We start from the raw sequence: 22,666 nt of genomic DNA, 5'->3' as shown, positions 1-22,666 counted from the left end.
TCAGTCTCCTCTTGGATAAAAAAAAAAATCTGTGGCCAAGAATGCAGAAAAGTCAAAATGGGAGAAACATTCGTTGAAGGCTCGATTATGTGTTAATTGACTTCCATGACATGGTCCTCAGTCTCTCTACAGGTGAATTGCGTCTCCCCGTTTCACATACAATTTTGTCACGGTCCAGCCGAGGGCCCTCAGTCTCCTCTTGGATAAAATGAGTTTCTAAAAAGAGAGAAGTCAAACCAGGAGATTTATTGATTTTTTTTTTAATTATGTCTAGCAAATTCTGATTATGTGCTGATGCATTTCCAGGCCGTGGCCCTTAGTCTCCTCTCCAATAAAATGTGCTTCCTTATTCGTGAGAAGTAAATACACGATACTGGTCACACTTCAGTGGGCACCATGCGGTCTGAAGAAACAAGTGGCAAAGTGTTAATTTGCTCCAACCAGCCAGCAAATTTTCTTGTGTGTTTTGCAGCGGCTTCGCATTAGCGAGGGATGACACATTCCGCTCACCCCCACCCCCCCCCCCCCGCCCCACCAAAAAAAAGAAAGCGTTGTTTGTTTTGCTTCTGACCAAAGAGCGATTCAGAAGGATCGCAAAAAGTGAGTTCTTTTGGAATTTGCTGGCGAGCCAGACGCGCGCACATGACGCAATAATTTGCCGATGACCTCGGGGGGGGGGGGGTGGGGGGGGACTAATCAAAAGGAGGGTCCGCGCTTGACACAGCGCTTGCTTCCCAGCGCGGCGGGGGAAATGATTCAGACATTTGCATACTGATCAAGAATTACATGCGTTGCCAGTCCATCCTATTTTCATCCCCCCCCCCCCCCCCCCATCATGATTCAGATTTTGGATTTGAGAGTGCCGCGTCCGAAATAATTGGTTTGAAGTGACGTTTCTTTGCTCTAAAGGGGGACATAGTTTACTTTAAAAATCTTTTTTTTTTCAGTGCCTGAAATGAAGCTCCTCAACTCACGTCACCACAGTTGACACACGGCGTCGAGTTAAGTTGCGATACGAGCGGATCGGAATGACGATGCCATTCGGGCCAATTATGCCCGCGATGGGATTTTGTCAAAGTCGAACACGATGCGGCTTGACCGGAAACGGGATACGTGACCATCGCCATTGGGCGACATGACGGCATTCGCTCACCGTCGCTAACCAATTCATGCTAAATACATCGAGATAAGCAAAATAAAGGTGACGGCTCTTCGGGCGCGCAAGTCGACGCGCGCCTGCTTTTTTTCCGGCAGGTGTGATTGTGACTCATCACCGCAGCAGAGAGTTGGAGAAGTGTTTTAGCGCCTCGAAAGCATCTAAAAATATCACAGAAGGATAAAAAAAAAAAAATTTTAAACGGATGTCCCGGACCCCGGAAGAGTTGAGACCAAAGCGTCTGCTGGGAACTCAACGAGCAGGAAAGATTTGGTTGGCGACCGTTTCATCGAGGTGACTTCATTTTTAGAGCACTTTCAAAACAACAGGAGCTGCATACATTTTTAAAAAAGGCGATCAACGTATCGATCAACAGTCCTGCCTTACAACTGTCGCAGTGCCGCCGAACCTGACCATGCGATTCGTTGTCCTATGAACAGACAGCGCACATCTTGCGCTCGTCATATGTTGCAAAAGTCGTCGGGGCGCACGCCGTCGGCGTCGTCGCGCGGCAATCACACTTGACGAGCGCCAGCAGCCTTTCCGACGACTCTAAAAATACACCCCCGCGTCTATTTTTAATTAGCAAGAGGCGGCAATCAAGCGGGCGTCGGCCAGACTGCGCCGCGCGATCCAAACGGCCTCACCGTACGCTCGTTTGCCGGCGGCTCAATCGTCACGGCGACGGCGGCCCCCGGCTTATGAAAAATGCGATGCGCCAATCGCCAGACACACAAAAGGTGTCGCCATGACAACTGAGGAAGAGCCATAAAGTGTATCAAATGACAGCGAGTGGACCTTCAGCTTGTGTAGACACACAACCTCCCCCACAGCCCCCCCCTCCGCGGAATAAAAAAGAAAGATGCATCGCTGAGCGTGTCGGGGTGGTCGGGCATGGCGCGCGATTGGCAAGGAGAGGATGGTGAGGGGTGAGCGGGGTTCAAGGTGGCTGGCGGGGCGTCGGCGGCGCCGCACATAACAAGTGGCATAGCAACACGTAGCGCCGCGGACGAATTGACATGAGGATCACGTCAACGTCCAAGTGTGTACTCGGGGTAGGCTGCGCAAGCCGCATGATGAACGCCTCGTTGTCTCCTCGTCCACGCAGGCGCACGAGGCCTTCAAATTGCACAAAAACTCGTTTACGCCGAGCTTACAATTCAGCGCAAATGGAATGGAGCAAATCAAGTGGTGCCTTGCCTGGGGAGCGGGCGGCTGGGGGTGGGGGGGGGGGATGGGGGTGTTGTATATGTGTGTGCGCTTTTTTGTTATTTTTCAGGAAAGTAGCACTCTACACGAGCGCAGACTAATTAATCGGCTGGCTGATTGAATGGGCCGATCTTTAAAATCTGCAAGAAGTGACAAACAAACATTCTCACCCCAAATGTTTTTTTTCCCCTCGAAATATTTAAGAAGGAGTCGGCAAGAAAAGGAAAAGTTGAAAAATTGTTATGAGCACCAAAGGAGCGATGTGATTCAATTACACAGGCCGGTGCATTTGAAATGAATTGCTCCGTTTTTTTTAAAATTAGAATTGTAATGGGCCAAATATCGGACTTGCTATTGGCTGCAAAAAAAAAAAAAAAAAAACTCCATATGACTTTTTATTTAAAAAAAAAGGCATCATATATTTACAATGAAATGTTTTTCATTTATTTTCAATTTTGTCTTCATTTTGTAAAACGACCCGGTGCTATTTTGGTCAGATTTTGCATCACTTTACTGGGGAAAGATGATGTGAGGGACGAGCGAGCGTGCGCCCAACCTCAAAGGAGAAATAACACCGGCCAACATTTTTTTTTTTAAATCAGCAATGCATCTCAACTCTTTTGCACTGATTTCACCAGCACATCCGGTTTATTACATTAGCACATTAGCGAATTTTGCGTATGCAGTGTCGCAGGACGGGATTTTGGGAGGGGTTGATTTTATTTTATTTTTTTGCGGGATTCTGTCGACAACGGGGGACAAACGCGACAACAAAGGTATTCCGGCGGCAGACTCCACGGGGCCCGACTCGCAAATATGAAAAACGCGCCGGGCGCAAAGCCTGTTTTGCATAAAGCACATTAGCCATTATTTTTGCATTCGCCGCCGCCGCCGCCGCCGTCTCGTAAACGCCTCCAGAGAGGAAAAGAAAGCCGCCGCGCGACGCTGCGGAGTGGAAGCCGGAGGCAAGAAAGCGCTTTGGGAGCCCGCTGATTGACTTTCACTTTCACTTTGGAAAGGATGGCGGCGTGGCCCCCGGGCTGTTCCCGATAGAATTCGAATCCAAAATATGCAGGCCTGAGGCAGGCTTGAAACGCGACGTTTGCGCCCTACCTCGGGCTTGAAACCCTCAACACGGGCTTCCCAAAGTTGCAAAAGCAACCCTGGCTTCATTTGAAGCGAGTTTGAAACCCTCACCCTCGATTTAAGCTCACCCCGGGCTGGTTCCGACTTACTGTCTAGCAGAGTGTCAATACGCGTTTGGTGCCGAGTGGTAGATTGTGCGATAAAGTGAGCTTGTGCTCGCTTGGTGCCAACGCGCGTCGTCGTTGTCTTTCGGAGCGGCGGCTCCTTCTGACAGTAACAGCGCATTTGCCCGCTCCGCCGGCTTATCGGGCCATCACGCCGCGCGTTATTGTCCATTACGGGATTGCGTCTTACCACCCCGCCCCCACCCCCACAGCGGCGGAGACGACACGGCGAGACACTTTGCGGCTGGAAAAGCTTCCGAAATGCCTTGGAGCTTTTTTTTTTTTTGTTTTGTTCTTTTTAAAACCCAGATTTTTTTTTTCCAACGCCATTTTGAAACGCCAAGCGTGGCTTTAGAATCCGTTTTCAAAGCTTCGCCTCGGCTCCAAACGCTAACCCGACAGCCTACTTTGCTTCGTGCACCAGTACACATGTACATTTTGTTTTCTGATGAGATGAGTTTGAATCTATTTCATTCTATCTCGACTCAGATCTTTCAAAAGCGATTTGAGTGCGTGAGTGTGTGCGTGGGGGGGGGGGGGGCAGGTTTGGCCCGGCCACATGCAGGCATTACCATTGTATAAACGAATTAGGCTATCTGGCCACACTCGGGCTCTTCCAAAAGCGGGGAGAAAAAACAGCGCAACTAATCTCATTGGTTGCCAGGAAGCGAGCGAGCCCGGCCCGCGCTTGAGGTGGCTCGCGTTTTCCGACGCCCTTCAAATAGGCCGGCGCGGTCGGCCGCACGTGATTCAATATCGGGGCCGGGGGAGGAAATAAATGGCAAGTTGTGGAAGATTGGAGGTGGTGACGGGCTCGGGCGGGGTCATGTGGAAAATGAACCGGGGGGGGGGGGGGAAGCGCTCGATTTCCTGGCGGCGCCAATTTTTGGTCTACACGCGCTCCCCGCTGGGGGAGTTTCACTTTTTTGCATTTCGAGGTCAAAGTCCAAATTTCAAATGTTGGTGTTTTGACCTGTAAATTTCCACATCGCTCGGTCAATTTCAAAACGTTCGACCTTTCGACCTCGCGGGGGTCGGGAGTCGCGTTCTAAATTTCCGTGGGAATTTTCTCGTTTTTATTCACGATTTGCACTCGACAAACTCATAAAAAATGCAATGAAGCATTTTCTAAAGAAAGTCAAATGGATCCCAATAATTGCTCTAAAAACGAATTAGGATTGAATTTATAACAGGTGCGTCCATTCACGGGCACACACCATTTTTTTTGCACGGGATACGGTGCACAAGTGTACATTGAGCCTCGAACGTGACGCACAAAAGGTCGCCGGCCCGGCCGCCCGCCCGAGCGCTAATCCGCAACGCGGTCGCCTATCTCATCTGTTCAGGCCGCGGATTAAAGATGAGACGGCACGATAGGGACGGGTCTCGGGGAGCCTTTTGCTTTTCGCCGCAATTGCTTGCAGATCAATAAGCGGCCGTCAGACGCAACTTGACGGATGCTGCGTTTTTAATCGCCGGGCGGAATGGCAAAACTCCCGGCGTTGAGACCAATCTTGGGCAAAAGGGGCTCATCAAATGTGCTTTCTCGTCGCATGACTCGTTTAAAAAAAAAAAAAAAAAAAAAGAATAGTACAACACAATCACACGCGCTTGCCCGGTTTTGTTTTGTTTGCTTACTTGGTAGAGCAACATGGATCTTGAAAAAGGGTGGGAGATGGGAGGGGTGGGGGGGGGGGGGGAGCGCCTGATTGGAGCGCTCTACGCAGCAGCTGTCTGAGGACAGCATGCGTCTCGTTTTGGGGTTTTTTTTTTTTTTTTGCTCGTTTTGTGCACACAATGCGAGAAATGCCCTTGTTTTCCACACACTTTCAAAGAAGCCATTTTGGAGGCGCACATTGCAGAAAATAATGACATGACCCCCCACCCCACCCCCAATCACTTGATTGGCCCCCTGACACAGTCCATGATTGGACTTCTTTGTCAAGATTGCGCAATCCTTTGCCCCAGCAAATGCGAACAGCGGCGCGACAAGCAATGTTCTGCCGCCCGAGTAGCGTCGACCCAACTGCGGAAACGACGACGGCGCCGATTGAGCGGCAACAAACCGCAGCACGATAAGGAAGTGTCGAGTGCCGCTGTTGAAAAACTTGTTTTCCAAAGTGGCAGACGACTACACTCAGTCCTACTAGTATTTTTTGCAATACGTCAAATTTGAATGAACATAATTTTTTTTTTTTTTTTTTAAGGACGCCGCGACGGATGAACGCCATTTCCAGTCATCCTAACAACAACGCGCTACTCTCTGAATGGAACAGTCTGCACTTGCATACTCCGTAAGCGACTCGGAGCGGCGTAGGTATGTTCCGTCTGTCGCGGGGCGGGCGAGTGAAAGAACGCCGCCGCCGCCGCCTTTTGTGCGGCAGAGCGAAAGCACGGCAGGCGGAAAACTCGCCGCTCGCAGACGCCTATTCGGCGGCCGATCGAGACATTCCGCCGCGGGAGGTTCAGGTACACGAGGAAAAAGCACCGTCGGGCGGCGTGACATTTCAAATCAAGGTAAATTCTATGGGCTCCCCCTCGTTCCAATAAATGCCTCATTGATTGCCGGGAAAATATATTTTTTGTTAGTTTTTTTTTTTTCAGGCACTTTGCAGCGCTACTAAAATGCTCTTGTTTAGCCAGAGAGGCGTTTGGACATAGCGCGTGTGTGATACATAGCGTCCAACTGATATGGATTTTTGTTTTCTTTTGGGGCGGGGGCGGGGGGTGATGCTCAATTATTTTTCCTTTTTGGAGAGGGGTGGGGGGGGTTTAACAATCAGAAACGCATTACTTAAGTTATCAATAAAGTACAAAAGAACAGCACAGGCCAGAGGTATTATTTGGGGGGGGGGGTTGTCGTATTTTGCAATATTTCACCAAAAACAAAAATGTTTTATTGGTGTCACGCCAGGACACGATCCTTTCAGCAAACATCTTTATGCTATGCTAATGTTGTTGACATTGTTGAGGTCCCCTCGCATTTTTTAAACTTTGGAGTCATTGCACCATTTTAGTTCAACTTTACTCGTTCCTTGATGATGATGATTTTTTTCTTTTTTTTTTTAGGGAAGGGCGGGGGGGGCGTAGAGTAATGCAAAATGAGCATGATGACAAACAAAATGTTAGCCCTTATGTTCCCTGGCTGGGCCAGCAGCCTGCCTCAGTGGGAGTTTGCTGCTAGCTTGTGGCGCTCACCGAGTTCTCAGTCTCCCGCTGGCCAGCAGAATGTCAGTCCACCAAAAAAATAAATCAACTTAGAAATAGATCTGGGAGGCTATGTTGGGGGATCTCGAAAATTAGTTTCCAGGCATGCTGCGCCCCTCCCTCCCAAAAAAAAAAAACCCCACAATTCACTTGAATAGGAGTTGATCAAAGTCCGAGCGCCGGGATTTGCCGCAAATATGGCCGACTTCCTCTTAAGTTGACGGCTGAGACCTCAAGACTTTTTGGTGCGTTCTGCTTTGCAAGCGCGTCGCATGGTTTTGCCAAACCCGGCAAGGTTTTCCGGCATGCCGCGGCTCTCCAAAAAGCTACGGTCAAAAGATTGAATGTTTACATGTTCAGGGGGAGGCGCTGCCGTTTTGGTTGGCAACCGAGTTCCGCTCAAATATTTTTGGTTTTTCTCGAATAGACCAATGGGAGGTTTCGCTGTTGACGTAAAGCCTTTCGCTCAGAGATATCTGCGAACGTTGCGAGCCGATAATTGATGCGTACACGCTTGCGGGAGGAGTGTCATTCCACGCAGGCCGAGCGCTCCTTCTGGGAAAAATGATCTTTTCGCTCGTTCCGTCGGGTTCGCACGACCTCCGCGGCTGACGCCGCATTCTCAGACGCGGATTGAATAAGAAAAGCAATTACCGGCCGGAAGGCAGAAACGCTCCGTCGAGGCTCACGGTCTGACCAAAAAAAAAAAAGTCCAACTTCAGCCGCTTCGCAAATTGAAAATGTTTATGCTTGGCGAGTCGTAATCCGTCATCGTATCTTTCGGCGGCTCTTAGCTTCTCCCTCGATTTTTTAAAATGATTGTTCTGAGCGAGCGGTCGGGAATTTTTTTTCGTAGAAGTGGAACAGATGTGAATCGAGTGACATGTGAGCAAGGCTCATGTCAGTCATCGGGTGGTTTTGTCTTGAAAGGTCGAGTCGAATCAGATCGTGTCAAGACGCGATGAGTCACGCGAGCTTAACTCGAGTTGAATCTAGCGAGGCGGCCGCGAGTCGGGTAAGAGTCTAAAACGGGCCCTTCTCCAGTCGAGTCAAATCAGCTTGCCGCAAGTCGAGGTCACTTCAATCGAGTCGTCTCGGCAATTATCACGAGCGGCATTTTGGACCGACTGGAGACGCCGAATGGAGGATTAGCCGACTCCAAAGTCAAGCGCGTTACGGCCGGGATGTGATGACTCCGAATTTGTGTTATGCAAAAAATGACAACAGGTTAAGCCATCGATAGATATTTCCGGGGCAGGACGACTCGAGTCACCAATCTGCTTTTCATTTAGACACCCCACCCCCCCGACCCCCGCTAAAAATGTAGTAAAAATAAATGCGTAGCTTCCTGTCCCCTCCTACACCGCTGCCCGTGTTTTGGCTTGTCAGAAAGGGATGCGTTTGCTTTTATAGCTACGCCGACGATCCCAAATTAGCCGCCGGGGGCTTTTCTCGGATCTGCCGCTCAATAGTTGCAGAGAAGCCAGAATGCAGCCCGTCGTGACGGGCAAACGTTTTCCACGCATCGGCACAAAAACATGAAAAAAAAAAAAACTAAACGGTGAGTCAGAATGTGCGACAGGGGTGGGGAATATTTTCCAGAATGGCGCTGGGCATCGTTTCTGGGGAGGGGGAAGGTGCAAGGACGCGGCGGAATATTTACGCCGGGCCAAGTTTCTACCTACTGGACAAATTCTCATGAACACGCTTAATTTGTTTTTGTATCGTGATGATTGTGTCCTAAGCGTAATTTAGCAGGAGAAGGCTGCCGCATGTGACGGTGTCTGCGGTGAAGCAGCATGGGGCTCATTGGTAGCCCGAGGTTGTTTGCGCACCCCACCCCCACTTCCGACTCGCCGGCAACGATTACGTTTTTATGGCCACCGAGCGACGCGAGTGCGTTTGCTCCTCTCTACCCGACAACAATATAAAAATGTCCTTTTTTTTGTCGGCAGCTCTGCGTTATCGGTTTGGCGCAACCCCCCCCAAGCCCCCCCCGCCCCCACAACACCCCTATTTGCACGCCGGCCATGATGCCAATGAAATGTCATCAGATACGTCGCAAAAGTGCAGCCTTGCTGCAATCGTCGTCTCTGACATTAAAAACGGGCCTTTTCTTAATGCATCTTCCGAGATGCCGTCGGCACTGAGAAAACCGCGCGTCGTTGAACGCGTCATTCGGAACGAGGCGAGACGAAACAGGAAATGAGGAAAAACGGCTTTTTGGTTTGGATTTGAACAAATGTCACCATTTTCATGGTCGTTTGTTTGTTGTTTTTTTAAATGTCCAGTTCATCAACAATTGACTTTCTTTTTTTGTTGTTGTTTTAAAAACACTTTCACGACAGGTTTTTCCTTTTTTGGGGTTGTTGTTGCTCAATTCACACCAGTTTTCCTTTTTTAATCCCGCTGTAATCTTGGTTTGCTTTTAAAAATTTCACAGCGTCTATATTTTGGCGCGTCGGCTTTCCGCCGGCATTCAGTCGAGAAGGCTGCCGCCGCTGCCCCCCGGGTGGCGCTTTCGCGCCTAAGTTAATATGCGAGGCGGAATTTTGCATTTAAGGCTCGAAAACGTCCTTCGCGGAGCCGAGCGCTTGGCAACATGAAAAGTGACGCGGGCGGAGATGAAGCCGAATGAAAAGTCCCCTCGGCAAACGGATGCGTGTAATAGCCCGGCATTAACATTACATAATGTGCTCATCGGGATGAAGGCGGGCGCGGGGTCGGGGTCAATCCCGAGTGGGGGGGGCGGGGTCTGCTCGCTGGCCATCTCGACAGCTTGCGCGCGCTAAAAAGATTCGGCTCCTTTGGACAGGGTGTTACGAAGCTCGGGGGAGGTTTTGGGATCGCGGATCGATGCAAAGTTCCGCCGGCGGGTTTCCGTGCGAGACCGGCAACAGATGGATGGGCGGGTTCTTAAAGGGACGGCGATGATTTTCGCAACCGTATTTGGGGAAGAAGTTTTGAGTATTTTAAGGACAACTTCTGGTTACAGAAAAAAAGCCAAACGTCGCCTCAATCACTCTTACCACAATTCCAAAAAAGGAGATTTGCTCTGACTGGATGATGCTAGCAATAAAGGAGTAGGGGTTGTTATGAATGGATCCAACCCCCCCCCCCCCAAACAACTGCCTTTGAATCTTATCTCCACACACGAGGGGATGGCACGTTTGATGGGTCACGCCCGCTATTTTCTCCTCACCCCGATCCTCTGCGTCGCACCCCCATCTCCCACAAGCCCCTCGAGACAACAGTTGCCGGGCAGGGGGGAGGCGCGGGGGGGGGGGGGGGGGGTAACTGCACTTCAATTTAGAAAGTCAAGGTTGAATCACAGATGCAGATAGGCCGCCACCCAGCAACATATCCCACAATGACACCTCCTTCCACCTCTTTAGTTGTTTTGGATCACGGGGGACGCCGCCCCACCCCCGCCCCGTCTCAGAGGAAGCGCCGCACATACTGGATGGAGTCGCGCGGGAGCCACCGGGGACGTTGTGCCTCAACTACAACGGCAAACATGAGCGCCGACTCCCACTTGCAGAAACATGACATGGTGACGCAAGCGAGCAAATGCGGCAAATGTGATCGATTCGGGGTCGCCCGTGGATGAAATTCTCACAAAACGTGATCGATGTGATGTCAATTGTCGACTTGTCGATTTAGGATCACCCGTGATCTGCCGCGCCACTAAAAATAACACGTCGCAACGGAGAAGAGACTGTGGGCAACGTGCAGCCAAGACGGCTGTAGTTTAGAGAGGACACTTGGGGCGAAGTGCAATGAAGATGGCTGTCATGCAACAGCTTTATCCTTCAGAGACTGAGGGCAGACGAGGGACTTTGGTTTCAGACCATAGCCACGTATCTTCAGAATACAGAGGGCAAAGTGGAGACTTTGGACAATCATACCACTGCAGTCTAGCCCCAGGAGACAAGAGGGCAAAACCCAGCCAAGTGGAGACTGAGGGCAAAGCGCAACAAGGTTGGTCACGGCACAGTCGTGTACCCTCAGGAGACTGAGGGCAAAATGCAGGAAAGAGGAGACTCCGGAGTGTCAGACTGGAGCTGAGTATTGGTTGTGACAAGGGAACATCTGCCTCCCCCCCCCCCCACCCAATCCTCCTCCCTCCTCATCATCATCATCTTCATCCTCTCGGCCAGTTCAGGATTAGAGTGGCCCTAAACCCTGCGCTCCCCCCCACCCCTTCCACTGTGGCGGGATTAACGGACTCCTGTCACACATTAAGATCACCCCCCCCCCCCCACACACACACACAAGGTCTGACACCATGAAAATGATTTCGAGTCACCTGGGGATGAAATTAGAGGGATTCGGGGTCAGGCGGATGAAATGGTGGCGAGAGTGATTGATTTTTATTTTTTTTTTCATTTGATTGATTTTTGCCGGACTTTCATTTCTAATCAAGTTCGAAGCCACCAACTCCACTAATGGGTTTTGGGATGAGGGGTTTAAGGTCACTTATTGATGGAAGGAGTCGGGACTGAGAGCCGCCTGGATGAAATCACCTGTCAATGAAGCATTCGCACGAGTCACCTATGGGGGAGGAGCCTTGCTCGGGGAAGGTTTGAATTGCGGCAAGTTAAGAGTTTCACGATCGAGTCGGAGAAAGTGATTGATTAAGGGGTCACCTGCTGATGAACTCGTCATAAAAATTTTGTGACTTTTGGGTACAATCCTGATCTCGAGTCACCTGCGCATAAAGCGGCAAAACAAAAAGCCCGACATGATCTCAAAGAGATGAAGAGAAGAGCGTTTTGATTGCGACGTGCTCCGACACCATAGAGTGAGTTAGGGGTCACAATTGCAGCCTCCAGATTGCTGCATGCCACCGCAGCCAATCTGGAGTCACCTGTCTCCCCCCCGCACCCCCTCTTATTTTTCTCCTAAATTCAAGCAGACAAACGCGGTAATAAAACTGCCACGCACGTTCCCGAGGAAAGGGAATACGGTGGAGGATGGGGGTGCGCGGGTGCAACAGTTGTCCGTGTGAGACAACTCACAAAATGCAGGAACACAGAAGAACGCATGTGGGGGGGGGGGAGGCGATGGCAACCGGCAGAAAAGAAAAAACGGCAGCGCGTCACTTACTGGAGTCGTCCGAGTCATACGCCTCCACGTCAGGCTCGTCGTCTCTCCTGGAAGCCGAGGCTCCGGCGAACGCCCGGTCCGGGCTGTCCTCACTTTCCGAGGCGGAGGCGGAGGTGGCGGCGGCCGGGGCCGGGGCGGCGCAGAGGGTGGCGCGCGGGGCCCCGACGGGCGGCAGGCCCCGAGGGTAGCGGGGGAAGTAGTCGGAGATCTGCTTGATGGGCTGGATGGGTCCGGGGCACACGTCAATGGCCATGTGCTCCTGGATGCTGATGGTGGGTTTCTCGCCTTTGCGTTGTGTCATGCATGCGGTCCAAGCCGGGAGCCTTCTGCCAAACGCAGGGCTGACAGAAAAGACAGGAGCAAAAACAAAACAAACACACACACACACACACAAAAAGAAAGAGAACCTCTCGGATGGACGCACGTCTCGCACCCCCACCCGCCGTCTGACTGCCACCCCCTTCCGCCTTCGGTCCGTTCCCACACTCCACCCTCAGCCGCCTATCTGCACCAGAGCCGAGGCAGGAGTGCGCGGTGAGGAGGGAAGAGCCGATGGATTAGCCAGGAAAGGGGTGGGGGTGGGGGGGGGTTAAAATCAGCTGATGTTGCTGCCTAGCAACCGGCTGGTAAACAGGAGCCGCAGCGTCACGGCGCTTAATTCCCAGCGTAACGCCGTCCATCTGGACATCATGTCCGCGTGCGTGCCCGCAAGCGTGCCCGCAAGCGTTCGCTTGCAACGCAACAGGTCCTCAGACTCACGCAGCACTGCACATGCCGGCGGAACGCGGAACTGCCGATGTGGACTCGGCGGCGCCGTATCGGTCAAGTCATTCAAACTTCTGAATAAAGTCATTTGAATGTACTGCAAAGTTACATAAAGTATTGCTTAAATCCAGGGCTGAAATTTGTCCGCTATGCAATTTAAATTTAAGTGTAAAAGATTGATTTTTCTAAAAATGAAAAACAACTGGCCTTTTATTAATTCACTCCCAAAGACATATTTACATGTCTTTTCAGACTTCACACATTCAATCCCATGTAATTTGCTTTTCTTTTTTTCCCCAATACTTAAAAGTAATTTTTTTTGGCTGGCACTGAATGAGTTGATTTTTTTTTGGTCTTTCGTATCTTTAACCAAACAAAAATTATTAGTATTTCATCCAAATAGCCGGTTATTCGATTCGAATTTTCAGTCGGATATCCGAATACCCAATTTTTCGATAGCTGCAGCCCGAGTGAAGTCGTTCGAACGAACGTATTGGTAAAGTTGTTTGACAAATGCGGTAAGTTCTACATGACTAGCTTTGGTTAGAAAGTATAAATTTCGATATCAGAACGCAAATATATCGATTCGTCTGGCAGCAGGGCCGCATTTTGAGGCTCTTGTAGAGTCTACGTTCAAGTCAACAGCCGCCCAGTCGTCTCAAACAAGTCAAGATGTCAAAACAAGCGACTAAAACGTTCACCTGCTGTAGGAGACGACAACTATTGACGCATGGATGTTCAAAGCACTTCTGGGTGCGCCTAAAGTGGTTTGAGGGATTTTGTTGTCAAGAAAATGGCTGTTGTTCAGCTCTTAATTTGGAGGCGACCAAGGTAAAGCAGCGTAGCTCATCTTAAAACAAGTCAAGGGAGCCCCCTAGTGGTCAAAAGGCAAAACGCCCCATGAGCTACGTCTTGCTAAAAGCTCACGTTGACCTCAAAGTCATTCGTTAGAGTTTCGGAAAGGGAAGCGAAATGTCATGAGACGATACAAATCTCCTTGGGGGGGGGGGCCTCCACATTTTTTCAAAAGTGATTTAAGTTCACCTGTGTATGAAATTGTCACGATAGACTGCTATAAGGTCACCTGTTGATGGGATGGTTGCAAGTTCCGTCATTTGGGGTTACTTAACAAATTTCCATGAGTGAGGTGAACAATTGGGGGAGGGGTCACTTTTTGATGAACTGTTACCCTCAGGAGCGATTTATGGTTACAATGACACATCTAAGGTCACCAGTTGACGAGATTGTTGCATGAGTGATTGATTTAGGGTGACGTGTTGATTTAACCAGTCACACGAGTCATTGATTTAGGGTCACCAGTTCATAACCTTCCCTTTAGAGGGATGAAAGTTCACCTGTAACTGAAATTGATTGATTTAGGGTCACCTAGGGAATACAATCATTTATTTTGGGCACCTGTTGATGACATTTTCTGTATTTAGTGTCTCCCGTGGACAAACTTTCTTTCTGCAAGCCTGGATAAAAACGGTCAAAATTTGTCTTGCTTGATATTGACGACATTGCAGTGATATTCAAGTGTCTTGAGTGATTTAGGGTCGATGAAAAAGTGCCTCCATCCATTGGTTTATGGCCACCTACATGCCTTATTTTTCAATTTGTTGAACCAAGTCAAGGCGCCAGGATGATTTCGAGGGGGACTCAAATTCACTTCATGCAGCTGAATTTCAAAATAGGCAATAGCACCTTGCTCGTCGTATTTCTTTGGAATTCAAGTTTACTTTGAAGTGATCTGAAGGCCGAGTCAAAAAACCACCCGGGCCACTAGTTGTGCCAATACTTTCATTTAATATCAACAAAGAGTGTCATGATATTGTATTGCAGGATAGAAGGGGAGGGTGGGCACATTCATTAGGTACATTCTATGAAAGTAAATTAAAGAGGAGGTCAGAAAAATGTGGAAAAGGGCGGATTTTGGCTGGTTTTCCCCTATTCATGACAACAACAACAAAATTAAAAAGCGACAAATGATAAATGATTGTCAAATATTTATTGGAGAGAATCGCGTCAAACACTCATTCCTTTTACACACTGTCATAAAAAAACAAAAAATAAATTACTTTAAACATAAATAGAATTATACAAAGATTTTTTGGGGTGCAGAAATAACGACACCCCCCCCCCAAAAAAACCCAAAAATAAATAAATCACGTCAGAATGTGCAAGAAATCTACAAGGTGCGCTAAGTATTCAAACAACAAAAGTAATTTGAAAAACAAAATAATTTAAGGAGGATCGATATGAATATTTGCACATGGATTTCCACAAGAAAACGACGGCGAATACGCAAATTTCATCCGTCGCAGGTAAGGCAAGTTCATCTTTTTGCATCAAAACCAACGCAAACACAAAAGAAAAAAAAATACAATTGCTTCAATGACAAACTGCGACGTCTTCACATTCTGCTAGCACGCTAATTATCTTGCACACGAACACGGACTGATCGTTTTTTTATGAGATTTTCATTGGACAAAAAAAAAAAAAAGGGGGTGGAGGGGCCGGGGGGAGAAATAGAAACAATTCGGTCAAATGGAGGAAAAAAAATCGCAACGTTTTAAAGCTCGCTCAGGTTAAGGAAGAACTCTGAATATAGTTTCATTTGGGTCTGACTCAAACGCCGCCATTTGCAAATTTGTTCACGTTAATCAGAAAATAGGATACTCACTGATAAATGAATGGACAGAATTTTTTTTTGCAACGCTAGCAATTTAGAAGAAGCGAAAAACTTGTCATCCTAGTAACACATTGCTATTTGAATATAATTGGTATTCATCGGACACACACTTCAGTGCTAAAAAAAAGATCATTTTAAATGCATGAGCACAGGCCAATCATTTTTTTGATATTTAAAAAAGTGATAACATAACAAAAAAGTGCACAGTTATTTATTTTTTGTTTTTTGGGAATAATAGCCAACCCGGGCTATGGAAGAGGTTCTGCAACACATTGCTGATTCGGCCATTGACAAGGAAGTAGCCTCCCAACGAACAGACGGCCAAAAACATGGTGACGCTGCCAATTTCAGCTAAGCGCGGGCAAGCAATTTTTCCTTGCAGATTGAAGCAATTTCTTGAAAAGTGCTCGTCGCATTCCCAAGTTGTGACAGGAGCCATAAAGCAGAAAATAGCAAGCATACTGACAAACGCCAAGTCGACTTCCTGGTTCGCAGCTAACGCAAAAAATAGTTTTTTTTTTCTCAACTTGCTTGTAGGCAAGCCTGCTACTTGACCGTTACCGTAAAATAAACACCATTCACACATTTGTATGATTACTCAGAAAGTAAAATGCAAACTAATGATTCAGACGGCCAAGAAAATGCAACGTCCAAGTCATCAAATGCTACTTAAATCTTCATCAGTATTCATGGCAATGTCACAAACGTGCATTCATCTGGTATCGTTTTTATCAGTTAGCGTGCTACTTCAGAGTTCGCGGCCAAGCAAGGATGTAAAAAATTTGGGTTAAGGCGTTACCGTTTGTGAGCAAGCTACTTCCTGGTTCATGGCTGATGCAAGACGTCACAAATGAACATTCAAGTTTGTTGGCGAGCGCGTTACTTTGCGGTGGATGAATTCATTAATATGTCAAGAATTCACCCGCAAACAGGGGGATGCTTTGCCAGGGTTTCCATTCGATGTAGTATTATAAGGCTACGTGAAAAAAAAATTGACGTCGTTACCGCGTTAGAACTTATTCCAAAGGGATGCTAACAATTTAGCTGTGGCTCTGACGGTTGATATTCTTCTTGTAGCATTAATGCCGTGATGAAATTTCCCGCCACTTTCGCATTCCTGTACGACCTCATCAAAGAGTGACTAAACTTTTGCTACTTGGTCTGATCTGGTGCGGGGCGGGGAGTGGCGGCAAAAAGTCTGGCTTAGTCATTACTAATCAAACAACTAAAACTGTGGCCCATTTCTTGAACTTGCTAAAACTGGCTATGACCACGTAGCGATAGCACGCTAACTGCCGAAATATGAATCAGACGGCAACAATCAGGCCGTGGCTTCAGAAATACACCTCGTCTTGGGAAAAGTGCTCCGTCACATCCTGTTTAGATGTGTCTTTTCTATTTTATTTTTTACCTTTGCGGATTTAAGTGTGTGATTCGGACAAATACATTTTTGAAGTGGCATGCCGCTTGCTCATTGTACTGCACTGTCCTGACATGGCACCGGACGACTTCTGAGGCAATTCAAAAATAACAAACACACTCTCTTTCTCACACACACACACACACACACAGGAAAATAAAAGGTTCCTCAAGGTCTTATTTACACCACAGATGACAGGCACTTGTTTCTTTGGTTGGACCGTCCCAACATCATTGCAAGGAGTTTCGAAATCATCCTCGAGAGTCCGCCTGGCAACACGGTGAGTCATCAATTGGTGTTTTTCAATTTTTTTTCCCCAATTGGTTTTTATTTTTCGAGTTGTCACATTACCTTAACGTATCTTCTCGCACCCTTTTAGCTTTCTGACAGTGCCACCTGCAAGACAGGAACACCAGTTCAAGTGTACCTCCCCATTTGTAGTTCTTGATAGATCCACTTAGGTGGGTTATAGTGAATAGGAGATATTTTAAAAAGCAATGCGATGATGTCATCATATTTATTTATGACATTTGTACTGGCGGCAATGTTGGGGAAGCATCAGTGAACTTCGGGTGGCCCGAAAGTCACGTGATGGCCCCGGGCCATCAAGCCGCCGTTAACGATGGACCCTGCGCACGTCTGATGACAAAATGTCCTTCTCTACTTTTGAAACCTACCTTCTCAGGGAAGAAATCGGGGCTGCTTTGCCGTAGTTTTACAGGCCTGCCCTTGATGACGGCATAGCAGAACATGGTGATGACCATAACGAACAGAAAGTAGCTGGTGTGCATCAGGTGCAGGTTGATGAGGGAGCGGTCATCCTGGCCAAAGAAAAACAAAACAAAACAATTATTGCGTGAAACAGACGACAGGAAACAAATTATTTGCTATGTGTTTCTGATAGCAAATAATGTGATTATTGTACTGTATTCGTTGATCGGAAGGTCAACCTGTCTTCTTCATAGGATTAGCCTTTTTAGCTATCACACAAGTGTAAAAAGGAACGATGTTAACCGTCGCGTCGTAAAACGTTTCGGCTTGAATACTCTTCATCATCCATCCATCCATGACCTGATCCTCTCATCTGCCGTTCTTAAGAACAAGCGTCGTAATCTCCTGCTGACTTACGTCGGGCACAATGACGGTGAGTTTGGGGCTCAGAGCGTGGTACACCTTGCCCACGGCGCCCTTGTAGCACCAGAAGGGGTTGTAGTCCTGACTGTACTTGGTGTCCGAGTCCCGCACAGTGGTGAACACCTTGTACCAGGAGGTGGCATTGGTGTACGTCTCGGGCATGCAGTGTGGAGGACGCCTGTGTTTGGGGGGGGGGGATTGTTAAAAATGCATTTTGGACGGTAGAAAATACAGACGCTGCATGGATAGAAAGCAAGTGCATAGATTCACTTTTCATGTGCACTTCATACGTTTGTGATGTGAAAAGATGGGGAAACTCACACAGTGACCGGAAAGATGTTACTGGCCGCCGTGATGGTCATGCACGTGCTGAACACAACCTGCTCGCAATGGCCGTGGAGAATGCAGTCGTCGGCGTTCCAGGACACGGGCAGAGTGAACGTGATGTTGATCTCTTCGTGGGATTCTCGGCCTGGAAGGCAAACAAACGGTCAAACGAGTTCTATAAGGCGCCGCTCTACCAAGTCAACATGGCTGCTGTAGGAAAAATTAAAAACCAAACTAAAACAAGAGACTCTCTCTCACCAGACAGGCCGACCTGCTGTCCCAGGACGGTGGCATACAGGTGGGTGATGTTGCGCGAGTAGCCGCCGAAGGGCCTCTGGGGGTCCAAGGTGAGCGTGATGGGCACCGAGAAATTGACAAAGCCAGAGTCCTCGGAGAGCAGCGGCACCGGCGTGCTGGGCCGTGCCTGCCCGCTGGTTGCCGCGAGGCTCTCGGGCGTGGTTGACTCGTTGAGACCGTGCTTGATGGTCTCATTCTCCGACACGCAGAAGTCCAGCTCGTTGTAGCGCAGCAGGAACGTGTTCCAGTCCTGAGGAATAATAAGCCAAGAGTCAAAACTCCAACCCCCAAAAACACATCGGACAATTAATGCTACTGCTCCTCCTGGCGGTTATTCATAACCACAAATCTTAGAAACAGGCCCACCTCCGTCAACTCTGGGGACTTGATCTCCTTGATTTTGAAGAAGTAGCCAACGGTGAGGAAAGCTATGGCCACTGCGCTGACGCTGATCATAAAAATGACCAGTGGCGGGCGGTTGTTGATGTAGCTTCTCAGGTTTTCCAGAGGGTTCAACAAGTACACCTGCAGAGGCCAAAAAAGAAGAAAAAAATCGTCGTTAAGCGTTAGCCTCAGGGTGCCGCAGTCCTCGCTTTGCCAAAATCATGACTTGGAAAAAAAAAATCATCATCTTGTTTGAGCTAAACAACTCATCATTCAAGTTGGTTGTATACCTTCTAAAATAGAACCCAGATGTGTAAATGCTGCACGACTCTTTGAGAGTGAGGGAAGTCATGTTGTTTTACGACACTTCTCTGGCACTTGAGCGTTCCAGATTTGTTCTCGACACTTTAAAGCAATTGGTGAATAATAACAAAAAGTAAGAGATGACGTGGGCAAAGACCAATAGTATTAATGTTAAGTATTGGTGAATTTGCAACTAGCGAATGTGCGGGGATTTCCAGTTTCTCTATACGGTGTTTTCGGAGGCATTTCGGACATGCAAACGTGTCGAACTGTGTTTTTTTGGGGGGTGGGGGGCGTCAAAACCCACCCTATAAATTTGTTTGCTGGAGTTGAGGAGCAAACTGTCCACCTTGTGGGGCTAACGCTAAGCTGTCTGGCCCAGAGTCAACTGTTCAAAACTCAACTCCCATTTCAACTATCGGCACAATTTAACAGTCGTGGGCTAAATTATCGACACTTACCATTGTCTCCGGGGAGCGCTGGTGACGGGGAGCTCCGTGGAATCGCTAGAAACTGAAAAGCAACTGTTTAGCTTAGCCTAGCCTAGCCTAGCTCCGACGCTAGCTCAACCGCCCGCACGCCGCCGGCGCCGCCGAGCTAGTCGTTAGCCTCTCCGGGGAAAAGCTATTCGCCCCGGGATAGAACGCTGAAAAATAATCGGCGGTGGTGAGTGAAGACAAATCCGACTGCACCACGTCCCATTCTTGTACGATGTTGTTGTTGCTCCGTTTATCCGTAGTTTGCGTCAATCGAACACATCATTCAGGATGTTCCGTGCCGAGCCGACTCCGCCCATCCGCAGTGCGCGTCTCTCAAATCGAGCGGTCTTGACGTCACGAGTCTGCGCGCACTATTTTGGACAACCGAAGTTGGTAACCCCACAAAAAGAAAAAGCAACGGTTCTTGCCCTCGGTCAAAACCGACAACGTGGTTCGCTACGTTTGGAAAAGGTCGATCTGTCAATTAGATTATATTCTCGTGACGTCCGTTTTGTTTTGTTGAATCCCGACATTATGAAGGCCGTGATGACGTCACAAAACCGCACCGTGCGATGTCATTTCTCTCATCAGAGTAATGATTCATCTTTGATCTTTTTGGGCGTCCGAACCAAACTGCAAGTTGTGCGCCGTTTCCCAATTTGACCACGAGTTTTTGAAGAAATGCAGAGCCAGGAAGGCGCCGCGACCAGGCCGGAGGCCAACGAGGCCCCACAAGCCGCGGTGGCCGAACAGCCCATGACGGCCCAGCGGGTCATCCGCCTGCATCGCGACCTGCTCTCCTTCTTCACCGACCTCCAGACGGCGGCCGACGCCAAGCAATCGTTGCGGCGGAGCAAGTTTGAGGAGGCCCTGCGGCTGCGCACGGAGCGCCTGGATGACTCGAAGAATTTCAGCTTGAAGAAGCTGGAGGAGATCAAGCAGGGCTGGGCTCAGGCCGCCACCAAGTCCACGCTGCCCGACCTCCTGGACTCCCTGCACGGTCAGCAAGCGCTGTGCTCGGAGATGCTGGGCCACAAGATGGACCTCATCGCCTTGCTGCAGAAGAAGTGGTTGGACGGCGACGAGCGCCACTCCATCGACCTGCGCAAGCAGACGGAGGCGCTGGACCTGATGATCGAGCGCATGGACAAGGTGCGGCACATGACCATGGCCAACAAGGAGCTGGCGCACATCCAGAGCCCGCACGACGTCTTCCTGACGCAGAGCCTGCGCGAGTGGGAGGGCTACCAGACGGAGCTGCGGGCCCGTCGCAAGGAGTGGCTGACCCAGAGGAAGCTGGCCATGGAGGAGTACGAGAAGGCCATGCCCAAGCTGGAGCTGGCGCAGGAACAGTGCAACACGTCCAAGCGCTCCATCGACATGAAGCTGATGGAGCTGGAGCGCGAGCAGGAGGAGATCAAGGGCAAGCGCAACGTGCTGGAGGCCCGCAAGCTGAGCTGCGACGAGAAGCCCGAGGTCATCTACCTGCTGCGCAAGCGCGTCAACACGCTCAAGGTGCAGCTGAGCGACATCATGAAGATGATCCAGATGGAGGAGGAGAGCTTCCAGCGCCGCGAGCAATACCTGCTGGACGACATCCGCCACAGCATGGCGCAGCACAAGCGCATCCAGAAGAAGATGAAGCACTTTGCCCTGTGCGACGCGCAGACCTTCGTGGAGATGTCGCGCATGCTGGTGGCCGAGGTGAAGCTGCTGGCCGAGAGCGCGCTGGCGGCCGACTCGCACCTCTGCGCCCACCTGGGCCTGACGTGGGAGCGGCCCGCCGCCGCCATGGAGCGCCGCTACCCCATCCAGCCGCAGGACAGGTTCGAGATGGCGGCGCAGGTGTACGCCGAGAGCGTGGCCGAGGTGGACGCCGAGACCATGACGGCGCTGCTGGGGCTGCTGAGCGACGAGCTGGGCTTCCTGATGGACAACAGCGAGCACCTCAGCTTCCTGTACGACGAGCGCCGCGCCGCCGAGAAGCTCCTGGGCCTGCTCAACGCCTTTGACTTCTACGACGACGACCTGAACAGGCTGGCGGCGTTCCTGCTCAAGTACGAGGAGCAGCACCGAGAGCAGGCGGGCAGCAGCAGCAGCGGCGACGGCGACGAGGCGCAACTCATCCATCCCAACAACGTCCTGCCGGCCTTTCTGAGCTTCGTCAGCTACCGCGTGCACTGCATGAAAAGCTCGGCGCTTCGCCATTACCTGGACTGGGACGCCGATGCCGACAAGGCCTTTTGGGAGACGCTGGCCAACATCATCCCGCCGGCCAAGCTCAGAGTCTGGGACGCCGCCGAGATCGCCTTGACGCGGTACCTGGCCGTGCTGGAGGAGAACTCGGAGATATTCCAGAACAATCTGACGCTGGAGGAGGAAAACAGGGAGTTGCGCAGGCAACTGTCTTGCGAGAATGACGGAAGCGCTTTTCTGCTCAAGGGCTTCCTGGAAAAAGACGCTTGAAATGCTCCATACCTTGTGTCAAATGCTTAAGTGGACACTTAATCGTTCCGGTCGCTCACGGCGGCATCAAGACTGTACTCGTTCGTGTCACACACGCGCTCTCTTCAAGAAACGGCGTCCGCTGCGTTAAAAAAGGTTGCCAGGCTCTGAGTTGGCCTTTCTGGTAAGCGTGCCAATGACGCAAAAGGCGTGATTGTTTTGGAAGTTTTCCTTCTTTTTTTTTTTTTCTTCTCAAACCAGCAAGTTGGTGTCGTTTCGACGGACTCCCTCACATGACAATCTCCAACGGATTGGCAACTTCCCCCAACGTCGTCATGATTTCTGGACCAGACCGTTTTTCAAAAATGAAATCAAATCTAACCATCCTACTAATTAGGAGTACAACTGAAAACTTTGTGAGTGACAAGTTTTTTTTTTAATCATTCCATGATGACTTATTTAAAAAAAAAAACAAACAAACAAACAAAA

At 49.6% G+C, this 22,666-nt stretch overlaps 3 protein-coding genes across 4 annotated transcripts in view; 2 read left to right on the top strand and 1 right to left on the bottom strand.

Annotated features, from left to right (window-relative positions):
• Nucleotides 1-136, top strand: part of LOC127588815 (double C2-like domain-containing protein beta) — a 27,969-nt gene extending 27,833 nt beyond the window's left edge. The window contains 1 exon segment of the mRNA XM_052047682.1: nt 122-136. Coding sequence (XP_051903642.1) covers nt 122-136 — 15 coding nt within the window.
• Nucleotides 137-15,618: 15,482 nt separating this feature from the next.
• LOC127588267 (transmembrane protein 248-like) lies at nt 15,619-20,051 on the bottom strand. 2 transcript variants are annotated; one of them, XM_052046924.1, is made up of 8 exons: nt 19,715-20,051; nt 18,933-19,091; nt 18,528-18,816; nt 18,264-18,414; nt 17,937-18,120; nt 17,486-17,629; nt 17,160-17,204; nt 15,619-17,077 (listed from the first exon to the last, which is right to left on the bottom strand). In XM_052046924.1, the coding sequence occupies exons 1-7, from the start codon at nt 19,715-19,717 to the stop codon at nt 17,184-17,186; spliced, it is 951 nt and encodes a 316-aa protein (XP_051902884.1). In that variant the 5' UTR covers nt 19,718-20,051; the 3' UTR covers nt 15,619-17,077; nt 17,160-17,183. The 2 variants fall into 2 exon arrangements, with proteins under 2 accessions (XP_051902884.1, XP_051902883.1); XM_052046923.1 differs by having other exon boundaries at nt 15,619-17,204; nt 19,715-20,050.
• Nucleotides 20,052-20,210: 159 nt separating this feature from the next.
• On the top strand, nt 20,211-22,452 carry LOC127588252 (dynein regulatory complex protein 1-like). The gene has a single exon (XM_052046902.1). The coding sequence runs from the start codon at nt 20,414-20,416 to the stop codon at nt 22,196-22,198; it is 1,785 nt and encodes a 594-aa protein (XP_051902862.1). The 5' UTR covers nt 20,211-20,413; the 3' UTR covers nt 22,199-22,452.
• The last annotated feature ends 214 nt before the right edge of the window (nt 22,453-22,666 follow it).

The sequence above is a fragment of the Hippocampus zosterae genome, chromosome 16 (genome assembly GCF_025434085.1).
Source record: "Hippocampus zosterae strain Florida chromosome 16, ASM2543408v3, whole genome shotgun sequence".
Classification (NCBI taxonomy): Eukaryota; Metazoa; Chordata; class Actinopteri; order Syngnathiformes; family Syngnathidae; genus Hippocampus; species Hippocampus zosterae.
This window is presented reverse-complemented; position numbering and strand designations above follow the sequence as displayed.